This window comes from Parasteatoda tepidariorum, chromosome 2 (assembly GCF_043381705.1).
Source record: "Parasteatoda tepidariorum isolate YZ-2023 chromosome 2, CAS_Ptep_4.0, whole genome shotgun sequence".
Classification (NCBI taxonomy): domain Eukaryota; kingdom Metazoa; phylum Arthropoda; class Arachnida; order Araneae; family Theridiidae; genus Parasteatoda; species Parasteatoda tepidariorum.
The window spans coordinates 71,603,392-71,617,492 of record NC_092205.1 but is presented as its reverse complement, the minus strand read 5'-3'; the positions used below and the strand labels follow the sequence as shown (position 1 = coordinate 71,617,492).

Below are 14,101 nucleotides of genomic sequence, written 5' to 3'. Positions count from 1 at the left end.
AGTGCATTGTAGCGAAAGCCTTCCTGTAAGGAAATAAAGAATAGTTAAATAAAAATATTACAAATAAATTTAGTAAAAAATACAATACTGTTTACTAATTAAAAATTTTTTTTTTAAAAATAAGCATTAAATAGATTTTAGATTAAATATTTTTATTTTAAAGTAACAAGAATTGATTTTTATATTTCCAATTAGGCTATTTCATTAAATGCAAGAAATAAAAAAAAAATTATAAATAAATAATAAATAATTAAAAAATATTTGCACGCTTTAAAATTTTTTTTGAAGGTGAGCTTGCAGATAAAGGATGAAAATAATATTACTACTTCAAATAAAAAAAGGAAGAGCACTAAATCATATATCGAAACTAAATTTGATTTTATTCCCCTCTTGCAAACTGTTTTAGATTATTCATAATAACAAAATATTATTTTTGAAACAACTAACAAAGCATCCATGATTATTTTTAAATTAAATGATTATTTGTTAATAATTTGTAATGATATTTATTTGTAATATTAATAATAATTTGCAATAAATGAATGATAGATTAATAGTTAACATTACGAAAAAAATCAGTTTTTTTTCCTTTCCCCACAATAACCTGTTAAAATGGAAAAGAAAATATTAATTTTTAAAGCATTCAACAAACACACATTGTCATTCTTGAAGGATGAAGAGCAATTTTTTATTTCTAATTAAATTATTATGTCCAATGTTGGCAAAGTTTTGGATATCAATTAGTTAACTATGAGGTCTTAAAGCCTCAGATATTATTAAGTATACTCTGCAAAGTAGATAACTCTGTAAATTACACATACGTTTTGACTAAAAAGGGCCACTTGCATATCAGATTGACCAATGAAGGGCCACATACTTAAGTATTCAGACATGTTGATGGCAGTTATGGTTATTGTATAAACATTAATGTCTTAGGTACTAAATTTTTTTATCAGTAAACTTAGTAATACATTTACAAAAAAATTAAATGCTTTCAAATATTAAAATTTTTTCAGACCTGAAGAAAATCAAATCGTCACTTTTGGAAATAATACTTTAACTTTAAGAACTAACTTAAACACATTTAAATTGAGTGAATTATAAGAGATTTTATGAATATTAAATCATATGCTATTTTTTAAGCTACAAAGAGTTAAAAAGAAAAATTAAATAGTTTTTCACCCATGTTTGAATTTCACGTGTTGTAATAAAATTGTATTAAAAATATTGAGATTTTCGAAAAACCGTGCAGAAATTAGTAGCAACAACTGCCAATAAAACAATCATGCAAAAAAATGGATTGACAATGAAGCCCGCACAAATAAAGTAAGTGTTCAAAGTGATTATTAAAATGTGAGATTTGAAACTTGCAAGTTGTAGTAGTATCACACTAAAAATGCTGGGATTTTCTAAATAATGTGTAAAAGTGCAGCAATATACTGTCAAAAGAATCATAAAAAGTCCTTAGACTTGTGATGAAATCGGCAGGAATAAAGCACTCATTTTATAAGCAATTCAAGAGTCATAATAATACAGATTAAACATATTATGATTTTTTAAACCATGTGAAACTAATTACTGACAAAAAATAGCTTTGATTTGCCAGGAAGTTGGCAGAAATTAACCACATCAAAAGTGATTATTAAAATGCATGATTAGAAGCTTGTGAGTCAAAACGATATCATATTAAAAATATCATAATTTGAAAAATATGCAAAAATCCGCCAATAACTACCAAAATCATGAATGAAAAGTCACTTGGGTTGATAATGAAAAGAACACAAATAAAGCCCACCAAAAAAATAATTATAACTCAATTTCAAAGTTGGTGAATCAGATAACTCAGATGTTGTTTTTGGGCTGCAAATGTGCGCTGCTAATGTAAAGGATAGAGAAATCCTGTAGCTCATGCAAGAAAAATTTCAATGTACAAGAACTTTTTTACTTTTCTCCCACTAGCTTTTAAACAAAATTGTGGCTAAAAGTTTATATTATTTAGAGTTGTTTGAGGAAGGAAAAGTGGATCTAGAAGCTGGACTTTGTAAAAAATTTCAAAAAATAAAGAGGATGAAAACTATCATTCAAAATATAATTTTACATGAAAATCAGCAAGAATCATATCAAGTATAAAAAAATATATATATATATTTTCCCGTTGCAGCACAGTGTTATAAAATACAAAATAAGGGGCAAAAAAACTTTTACTTAGAGTCAGAACAAAAATGTTAAAAAATATATTACCATCACTAAATTTAAAAATATTACAATTATAAACAAATTCAGGGCTAAAACTAAAAATAAAACAATTATAAGAGTAAAAGAGAAAGAACTCGTAAGGAAACTGCTTAAATTCTTGTAATAAAATGTTTGTTATTATCAAGATCTAGTAATTGTTGTAATTTCAAGCGTCTCCCGAATAATTAAGTATGTTATAATTAAAGGAAAGAAGTGGTAGTCAATGATAATTTCTTTCTTTTGAAAAGAAATTAGAGATGAAATAATTTTACCACCTGTTTTATCTCTTTTCCCTGTAAGTAACAGTCTTGCAAGTTTCAAAATTACAATAAAAATTCATGATAAATAATAAAAGCATGACAGCATTTATTTCTATGACATTGATTTGTTAAACAGACTGTGTTTAAAAGAAGTGGTAATATACTTGTTTAATACAAAATAAAGCAGAGTATGACATTTACATGCAAAATTGAAGGTGTATCTCCATGATAATTCACCAAGTATCTAGCATTTTCCCAAACTAGTTGTGAAAAGCTTTGAGCACTTCCTTGCTCAATTGCTTTTCTGAGTATCACTAAATCTTGGCACTTGACTGAAGGAAGACCATCTGTGAACATACAAATTCAGGATTAAAATAAAGATAATAATTAAATAATGGATAACATGATTATAAACAGTTAATTTTTTAAGTTTTAAAATACAAGAAGTAGAAATCTATAACTGATAATGATATTTATTTACATTTTCATTGATTTGTTTAAGGAAAAACATTATATTATAGTAAAAACAAAGGAAAGTATTAGAATACTTTCATGTTTAATAACAAGAATTCGATGTATCTTCATTTGTCTTCATATTAGAGAGGAGATTCTGTGAATGACTGTTATATTTTTTTAAATTTTTAAATGTAAAAGAGTAACACTGAATTATGCAACATAATACTACATGTTTTTTTAAAAATAGAAAAAGGCATCAACATAGAAAGCACTACATGAGAATGGATCAGTTTTTAATTTATATGGTAGAAAAAACAAAATAAAGAATACTAAATAAACATTATTTAATGACTAAAACTAAGGTGTTTGCTCCCGTTCAATTTGCCCAGATTGTGTCACAAATATTTGTTTTTCCTGATTATAAACAGATTAATAAATCAAAATGAAAAATTATTCAATTAAATTAACCAAAATGTTTTTTTTTTTTTCCTTTTTCTTTTTGTTAACACATATTTTGTTCAAAAATCTATTAGAATAAAAATTAAAGTTACCATTACAACTTAATCTACAGTTCTTTATTTTTGATAATCTTATATTATTTTCGGCTACTTTAAAAACTTGTGAAATATTTTTGCCCAAAGAGATTATTTAGCAATAGAGACAAAAATTAATTCCTAATATTTATTTGCAATTTCAAATAATGATATCGTAATAATTGTTTTAATTGTATGGGTTGATTGTATACAGTTTTATATAAAATATAATATAAAAATAAACATAGTTTATTAAATAATAAATATATTATTCCCCAGATAAGAATTGCTAAACTTTTACCCATAAAAACGACCTCATCCATAACCTTTCACCCATAAAACTTTTTTTTTTCTATATTTATCTTAAAATATTGTGCAACTAAGAAATATCATTGATTTATTTAATATCTAAAAATAAATAAAGGTTTTACATTCAAGTTTTTGATTTTGAATAAAATTGTTTTGATTGATTATTACTTCCCATTTTAATAAAAATATAAAAAAGAAATAGCTGAAATGAAAAAACTAGCCTAACTAAACATAATGCAACTTAAAATAATTGAAGATAACTTCAATAAACTTATATTAAATATAAATGTGATTAAGATAGAACAGTATAGAAATAAATATTTACAGATAAACAGTTACATTTTCATTATTCATTTTCTATTGATTGCAGCCAAAAATTTTCAGATCTTCTTTGTTAATTAAGGATCCCTATATATGAATTTCTGTCTAATGAGAATACACAGAAAACAATGAAGAACGTTTTTTGACTATTATCTTTTTATGGCATGCATTTATTAATTTTTTCAAGAACTATTTGTTAATTTTTCCTGAAAAACTAACCATCCTTTTAAGTCATTTAAATTTATATTAAAAAAATACCTTCATCCTCAAAAGGAGAAAGACTAGGATTTGGGGTTTCTACAGTTTCAGATGCAGCGGATTGAAGAGAAAATTTTTCAGCTTCTTCCTTTGACGTAAATGACTTGTAGCGAGCATTTTTATGCAACTTTAGCAATTTCAGGGCATCTCCTTTGTTATCAAAAACTAAAGGTACATCGTCTAAAAATATAAATAGTTTGTTATCACACATTCATTTTTAGTATTAAAAACATAGCATGAAAAATACAGGTTATTGAAGTTAAAACTTAGTAACAAAAATATCACATCATATTTCAACGTTATTTACTTATAATTATTCTGCAAAGTTTGTTGCAGTAAAGTACTTTCCCCACCATTGGAAACAAGAAAATTTATTTATTTTTAGAATTTTAGGACACTGCATATCAGTACTCTTTTGTGAATAATCAGCTATGTCTTCCATAAAGTGGCTTGTTTTAATTCACAAACTTGAAAAACTTCAGTAACTTGAAAAATGAAATACTCTTACAACATTTTCAATATTTTCATATAACCTAGATAAATCTTAGTATATAATTTTTCTTTTTCAAAAACATCTCATAGCATTTCTAATCAACACCAAGATAATATACATAACCTCAACTATTATCGATCCATTAATGGAAGAAGGTTTTTTTTAGAACTTTATATATGTATATAAATATATGTATATATTTATACACATCTATAAAGTTTGTAAATGCATATAAATACAAAGATCTTAAAATTAATGGTGGGCCTTAGGTATTGGACTATTAAAATTCAACTCAAGCTACTATGATTATCTTTAATCACGCGTGTCATGATGGTATCATGATATACATATTTGTTTATTTATTTAATGTTTTGGTGTGTGTTTTTGTAACAAAATAGCATGCTTCATCATATTAAAAATTTTAGACATCCCCTAATTTCATCATCAACTATTACCAACCTACTAATAGATAAAGCCTTTTGCAAAATTTATATACTATACATAAATGTACAGTGGAAAATCCCCTTTCTGGAATTGTCAGTACTTTTAGCAAGACTGGAAAATAGAATTTTCTGAACAATAGGTTTTTAACGGGAATATTAAAACATGCGTTATTCATTAGAATATGTTAATCAATAGCTCTTCTATTGATTTCTATATAAAAAAAACAATTAATGTCAATTTTCATGTAACAACATTTTTAATGGCATTTAATTAACTAAAGAATGTTTAATATGATGAAATAACAATCATCTCTGATACAACAATAAATAAATAAAAATAAAGTAGAAAATAAGTTGAAATTTCTCTTTCATGTGTAAAGACACATTTTCTTCCTTTTTTTTACTTTTTAAATATTTGATATGAAGTATTAGCAGGGCAGATATTCAGGTAAAGATAACAATTAAAAACTAACTTCAAATAATAAAAAAATATAAAAAAAGAAATAGAATTGGGAAGATTGCTTAGTGAAAACATCGATGACCTATAAAAACAATTTGCTCTTACTGAAAGCTAATTTGTACTATGAAAAAAGAGTGTTCAGGCACTAAAGGTAGAAAACATTCAATTTCTCCTTTTCACAAAATCCTAAGGAATTTTTAAATTAGAAACTGAAACTACTTACTATCTTTAGACTCATCCTCCCCATCATTACTTAAATCTGATTTTTTTGGTATGTTGACAGCATAAAAAAATGTCTTCGAATCAGCTTCAGGAGATTTTATTTCAGGTTTATCTACAAAAAAAAGAATTTTTTTATACAATATTCGACATACAATACTAGCAGTTAAACAAGAAACTAACAGAAAATGATTCAAATTTCAAAAATACAATTTATAAACTAAATATTATTATTCATTTTTTTAAATACATTTAAGTATTAGGCTTTAACTTTATTTTAAATGAGTTTTAAGACTTTATGTACTTTATGGACTAAGTTTTTAAATACTTCTATTTTAAGACTTTATGTATGTATGGCAGAACAAATAGATGGATCTATCCAAGTCTCTAATATTTTAAAATACAAACTAGTGCTTTTTTTTCTTCTTTTTTTTTTTAGTGGATATGGTAACAAATTTTACTTTTGCGATACATTATGAAATGTGTCATAAGTTGATAATCCTTCATTTTGAGACAACATAACTTATATCAAAAAGAAATTCAGTTACATTTATTGAATAACAGTTGGGTTTTATAGTTTATTTGCTTTAAAAATAACTTCTTTAAATTTTTATTAAACATCTTTAAATTTAATTATTTTTTCACTTTTATTTCCTAATATATTTATACAAACAAATACCAAATCGTGTGAATGTGGCTAATCAATAACAAAATATGAAATATAAATAAGAAATTAATTACACATATGGATCAAACTTTAAAATATATATAAAGAAATAAACAATACCTATACGTTGATCTTCACCAGATTCTAATGAAAGAAAAGTATTCTTTCCAAAAAACAAGTTTTTGACATCAAAAGACCTCACAGAGTTAATAAAACCTGAATTTTCTGATAGATGCAAGTTTGAAAGTTGTTCAGTTAGCATACTGATTGGGGATAATTCCTTGCTTTGAGCACTCATTTTTGTATTTTGGTGTCCATTCATTTCATATTACATCAATTTAGCAACACAAAGGTTAGTCGCCTAGCAGAAAGGTAAATAAAAATATCATTAAATAGCTATAAAAGTGATTGCATCAATATAACATATTAGTTGTAGCAAATAAATAAATTCAATATTATAAATACATATTTCTAAATAAATAAAGTTACTTTTCTTACTTGTGATAATTATTATTATTATTTATTACATGCAATAACAATATATTCTTTAGAATAACAATTTTCATTAGCCTTGGATTAAGTTCTACATACTTGGAGCAATTATTTTACTCTATCTTAAATTCTGATTGAAGACTAGATTTATTTTGTCTTTTCGATGTAGCATAGATAACTTAGAATAAATACAAACTTAAGTTTATAAACAAAAATACGCTTGCTGTGGATCAGATTTGATAACATTTTTAGATAAAAGCCTCTCATGGCACTAAGCAGCTTGGAACTCAAGCACAGTTATAAAGAATTAGAGCATGATAGAGTGGTATAACTCATCACTGAAATTGTTAAAAGTGTACATAATCCAGAATTCTCCCTAGCAATAGAAAAAGAGCAAGAAGCTGCCTCTCAGAAAAGGGCATGTTGAGTTTTAAAATGGCACTCACCACTGTAAAAATTTATCAAAATGTGTAATATTATGTTATAATTGAATTTGACCCTCAACAATTTTTAAATTACCCAACTATACTACTCTATGTGTATGTTCCTAAAAATAATTTTCTCTCACTATTAACATAAGAGAAAAATTTGTAGTTTATAAAAATAATTAAAGACACGCTAAAAGACAATTCTTCAAATTTAAAAAAAAACAAAACATCTATTTAAAAAATAATTTAAAATCATTAAAAACTTATTAATACCACCAACACCCCATAAAAAAGTTACTTATAAAAATTTAACGAGTTGAGAATAATCTGAACAAAGTAAAAATTAGAAATAGTAATCAGAATTAAACCAATTAATACCAGGGTTTGTTGATTTAAATCANTATATATTGATTTTAAAAGTTAAAAAACAGTGTTTGAATTATTGAGGCTTTTATTATTTTCTTTTCGTAGTTTTAAAATTTATTTTAAATAAATTGCTACATTAATCAATTTTAGTTAACGAAATTACTTTCTTTCTTGGTGTGTGTTAAATTCCAGCACATTTTAAATTACATTTTTAAAAATCTATTGATTCTTGAGATTGAAAGTACAGATTAAAGTAAACATTTAATGCTGTCTTAATATAGACTTGCATAGCTGTAGAAAGTAATTAATAAACAAGAATTTTTTTCAGAAAAAAAATGCAAATAATGTTAATTAAAAATCTACATTATATTTTATTGATGTAGGATTAAAAATGAATATTTTGATATAAAAATATATAGATTAAATAGTTACTTATTTTTTGATGAATGACTATGTTTATAAACAATCTGTTACATTTATTTTGTCATTTTAAAAATCAAGAGGAAAAAAAAAAGAAATTACAATTTTAAATTAAAATTATGGTTTGCCAATTGAAACTTAGCTTTAATAGTTAAAGTACAGGGGTCTGTCCAAGCCAAATTTACTACCGTTTCGCGGTACCTTCACAAATTCAACTTTAGGAAAAACTGTAGAATAATTTCACAAAATATTTTTTCTTAAAATTTTATTTTTGTGTCTTGTAAGAAACCATAAATCCATATTTTTACAATATTTTTGTGTTGATTTTTTAATATAATTTTTTATTTTCACAAATTATGTCTAAATTTTCACAAAATAGTTGCCTCTCAGAAAAACTTAAACAGACCCCTGAAGTACTCTTTAAATTCTCTATTCCATCTAGTGTTTATATTTCAATCATGCATTTGTTCCAAAATGGTTGCCATGCATTCAAAGCAATGCATTATAACTAAAAATAATTTTAGTATGTTAGAGCTCTTAAAATATTGTTATAATATAGTTTTAATGTTAATTTAATTTTGACTAAACATTTATAAAGTATTTTTAATCATAAATTAAATTTCGTACAGTGTATTTGAATAAAAAAAAAAATATCTGATTTAAATCAAAAAAATCCAATTTAAATATAAAAAAAAAACACTAACCCTGATTAATACAGATAATTTTGCCAGTGTCTAATTGTAATTTAAACAGGGGATTAATTTTTCTTCAAAATGGAATATGAATAATAAAAAGTAGTGTTTTTAAGGGATGGCTGCTTATTTTTACAAAAAGAGTAAAGAGGGCGTATTTATAGGGCAGGCAAGACGGCTGCCCTACTAAAAACGTTCAAAAATAACACTGAATCATCATCTGAAAAAAGCAAAAAGTTTTGATGCAAACACACTTAATATAAAAAAATAATAAAAAGTCATGCTTGTAAGAAGAAAAATAAAACAATGGAAATAAAAATTTTATTTAGTTTGTGAGATTGCTGTTTGACTGGTTTAACATGAGTTTTTATTTATTCACTTTTGTATTATTTTCTCAAGATTTTGTTTGAAATTTCTTTTCTTTTTTGATTTTATGTATTTTTTCCTGGACTTTTACAAAACCTTCAGGGTACTGAGAGAGCTAATTTTGACATTTGTCCATTCTCTCAATAGAAAAGGTTTTGTTCTATGGCTTCCAGAGCTGGTACTCCCTGAAGATGTCGGCTTTGGTGGCCATATTTTTTATTTCTATTGTTTTTTTTTCTTCTTTATTGCTTCAATTATTCTTTCTTTTGAAAATTCTGCTGCTTTTAAGCACGTTTCTTTCAAAGAAAGTTCTGTTATTTCAGAATTTAATATTATGTATTGTTCCCAACAAATCAATACTTATGGGGTTACTGAATTGGATTGATCGTTTCAATCCGATTCAGATCGTTTTCTGGTTCAGGTCAATATTATGATCATTGGATAAATAAATGTGACCGATCTATAAGCGGCTGAAGTCGTATTCTTGGCCATAAAAGAAACTTCCCATGCGAATGCACCCTCAGCCTTAAATTAGCTTGGCTTCACGATACAGACTTGCTGGTAATTGGCAAGTGGCATTAGAAACAACAACAGAAGGTAGAATATTATAAAATTTGTGCAGATTTCAGTATAATTTAGCTTTTTGGGAATACATTTACTATTTACCCATATTTAAAAATGACCAATATTATTTTAAAAATATATTTCATTTAAGTTTTAGTTCGAACATTTCTTTAAAATTGAAAAAAAAAAAACGTTTGCTACTTCTTTCTGGATTAAATTGACATAGGAAAAGTTTATAAAAGAAGAAATCGAATTTCTTCAAACTACTTTCCCCCAAAACGATTTATTTCCCGTAAAATTCCAGAACTTTAATTTTGATTCATTCTATTGTGAATCAAAATTATTTAAACCGTCACGAAAAAATACTTTTTGAATATTTATTACATACATAAGGTGAAATGTTATTTTTTGGTGTGACGGTTTGAATCAAAATTATTCAAACCGTCACATAAAAATACTTGTTGAATATTTATTACAAACATAAGGTGAAATGTTATATTTTATTACATTTTAACGAACAAAAATATGGTGGTATTTGAGACTAATAATTACATAAATTTTTTCTACACTCGATCAAAAAGGAAAAAAAAGACATTTTCAGTGTATTCTACGTCTTGAAAAAAGTGCGTAAATATGGAAGTAGAACCGTAACAAATGGGAAATTTAATACCATGATATCAATGTTAGAAACATTAACTACAAGCATACCCATAAAAATTAATAAATATTGGAAAGTTGTGTAGTATATCGAATCAAGGGAGAAATCAGAATGTCTGAACTTGTATAAAATGATTCGTTGTTTGTAAACATTCAAAATTTCAAAGTTTAGCTGTGCAAAGTTTAGCTTTCGAAGTAAAAACAGATATGCTTAGTTGGTGACTGTGTCATCATAAGGGAACAATCTTGATGTGAGAAATGCGCAAACAGGAACCTCATTGGTGAAATTTATTTACATGCTAAAAACTTGCCAATCAAGTTCGAGTAAAATTTAAGCTTTTTTTTCATTACTGACAGCAGTCAGTACCGGGTGTGTGACCATTTTGTTAGACGCATTCTTTCGGGATACGATTTTCTCGCATGCTAGGGAGAGTTTGACTGAGAACTTCAGTTTTCAACTTGAGAGAAACTTGAGTTTTCAACGGATCATTTTCAAGCAGGTTCTCATTTTCGTCAGTAGGGTCCTCATTCGCTCTATTTTTTCTTTCTTTATGGATTGTGTTTTCTGCACCATGATGCACTGCAAGTTCCTTATACCGTCTATACTTCCGGGTTACTGTTTCCGGTGCAATTTGGCTCACACTTTGATCATTGTAATTTGAGACTCTCCTGACTAGTATATCTTGTACACGTATATTTTTTACCTGGCATTTTATTTGGGTTAAAAAAAGAATCTCCATAAGAAGTGTTATTTGAAGACCTGCCATTTCAAGACGAAAGAATCGTCACACTACTTACCTTGTCAACAATATACCAACTTCAAAAGTTAAACCTAAATGAAAATTTGTAAAATAAACCTAATCTTGTTGCTCGAACAATATGATAAATCTAATGTATAATGGTGCACGGCTTACAATATGAATAAACAGTAATGGTAAAAGGGGACAAATCGGGACTGCCAAAAAAGCGAGCTCTTTCTAACCCTTTCATCCATGTCACCTTTTTTTAACGATACATATATAAATAACTGAAACAAATTTTCTTTTCAAATTCACCAGAATTACTTAATTGTTTATTTCTTTTGCTGTTGTTGTTACTTTACGTCACACTAGAGCTGCACAATGGGCNGCATGCTCAAACAGACAACAGACTTGATACTTTTCTGGGTGAATACTCGGAATCGAGTCGGAATGAGACACCCCTCTAACCCCCGTTAACGACGGGCCTGAGCGTAGCGGTTTGTAATTAACGATTATAATAGAAAGCTCTTGAGAAATTAGGTACTTAAATATTTTTTCTTACTTTTAAGGGTTTTGGTAACAATTTATAAATTTTTTCGTATGGAACTGGAGAGCCGCAGCTTTACATCAAAAGAGCCACCTGTGGCTCGCGAGCCACAGGTTGCCGACCCCTGTCCTAGTAGAATAGGCTGTAGTAAGTAGTTGTATACTTTCTAGTCGGAAGTTGAACTTTTAAAGAGCTCAAGATTGTTGTTTACATTTATATTGAAAACACCCTCCACTAAGGATTTTTTAAAATTAAACAAAACGATCTAGTTTGAAAGCCTAAACTTGTGGACAAGTACATTCTGAGAAACGAACATTTTCAAATAATAAATATTAATCAACGACCTCTTGCTCTGCAACATGTACAAGAACTACTTGCTACAAGTACAAATCGTTATAAGGACTAATATTGGGACCACCTCTATATCTATGACCTGATAGGACAACTGCTGTTCCCAAAACCTATGAAATGACATAGATTGGACGGTAGCTTTTTAAAACAGACGATTATTAAATTAATCATTTATTTGCAAAAGGAAAAAAATAAATCATAATAATCGTCCTTGTCGTAGCAACAAAAAAAAAACTAATTTTTTAATCATTTCAATATTTAAATGATAAAAAAAAGGTTATTTTTTATATATGTTGGTGAAAATAGCCTCCTTTTCTTCAAATTAGTCGTTCAAGTTACTTTTCTGAAGTTATAAGTCTGAATACAATAAAACTTCTAATCGTTTCTGACCACTTCAGGAAAAATGTGCTATTAAAATCAAATGAATCATCACTCAGGAAAACTGGTCTACTAACATAGAAAGACCTCAAATTTTCACCAGGCAAATGAACTTGTTTCGAGGTTTTAACTATCTCCTTTCTCGCAAGTGATTCAAGACAATTTTTGTTTTTCTCTTGATTGAATATTTATATGACCCATACAGCTCTGGCAACTAGCATTTTAAAAATCTATATATTAAAGGCGCTATTACTGAAAAACCTACAAAGTTAAATATATTTAGGGCTGTAAAATGACAATTTAAGATGAAAATAAGTTTCTGGGAAACATATTTTCTTTCAGTTACATTATGAAGATTAGCAATATAAAAACTACTTTTTGGCAAATATACACTTGTTAACACAGGTTCATATTAGCTTCTTTTTCTTAATGCATCTTTCAGTATTAAATCATAACTATTAAAAAAGATAACTTCTTGGCAATATAAATGTGGTATCTTTTTAAGGTTTTAGACAAAAGTCAACTTACAAAGGATTATGGCAATGTTAAATTTTATCAAACTCATTCTCTCAGCAAAATTTGTAATTAACATACAAGATAGAAAAGTCAAAGGTTTCTTTTGATTTTATTAAACAGTGTTCAATTATACAGGACAACTCAAGAGAGGGATTACAAAAATACTCCTTTTGAAGAAATTTAATTTAAAATCTTTGTATTCAGGCCAAGAAAGAAATTTACCCATGGTACTCTATTGAAAATTTTTGAGCATAGACATATTTAAAAGTACAGTTTTTCCAATAAAGTCATTTTTAAAGATAAAATAATTTAGAAAATGCTTTATCAAAATTTATTTATTTTTAGAAAACCAACCTATACTCCTGATTATAATACTTTTTAGCTTTCATTGGTACTCGGAAATTAGAATGTAAAATGGAATCACTATCTTATGTTTCTAAGTAATGAGTAGTCTTAGAGAAAACTATTTTAAGCTATAATCGTGTGATAGATACAAAATGGAAAAATGATGTTCCTAGGTAAAGGATAACTTAACTGCGATGCCCGAATAGGCATTATATATTTCCTAGCTTTTAAAATATCTATTCCTTATTAATCGAATTCTATTTAAATTAAATCTATGAGTTAATCTTTATAAAAGTGAAAATAAAATATTTTATGTTCGCTCTTAAAGATTATTTAATTTAAATATAATAACCCACTTTTGGTGGCCGACTTCCTCCGGGTCATGAATTTCATGGACATTGTTTAGCCCTGCTAGTTTTGGGAATTAAGAAGAATTTAAATATAATTTGATTAATAATGAATAAAAAATAAGTTTAAGTAATTAAAGATAATTTTAAAAGCTAAGAAATATGTGATGCCTATTGTGGCATCACATTATCCATTACATTGATCTTAGGCCTTTTAAAATGAAAGAGGGAATTTTTC

At 26.7% G+C, this 14,101-nt stretch overlaps 1 protein-coding gene across 1 annotated transcript in view; it reads right to left on the bottom strand.

The window, feature by feature from the left end:
- The window catches only part of LOC139424854 (uncharacterized), a 13,990-nt gene extending 3,162 nt beyond the window's left edge, over positions 1–10,828 (bottom strand). Inside the window, exons 1-6 of the mRNA XM_071176891.1 lie at positions 10,691–10,828; positions 6,775–7,015; positions 5,992–6,102; positions 4,373–4,552; positions 2,697–2,842; positions 6–23 (exon numbers count right to left, since the gene is read on the bottom strand). Coding sequence (XP_071032992.1) covers positions 6–23; positions 2,697–2,842; positions 4,373–4,552; positions 5,992–6,102; positions 6,775–6,976 — 657 coding nt within the window. The 5' untranslated portion in view covers positions 6,977–7,015; positions 10,691–10,828. The remainder of the gene's footprint in view (positions 1–5; positions 24–2,696; positions 2,843–4,372; positions 4,553–5,991; positions 6,103–6,774; positions 7,016–10,690) is intronic.
- Positions 10,829–14,101: the final 3,273 nt, after the last annotated feature.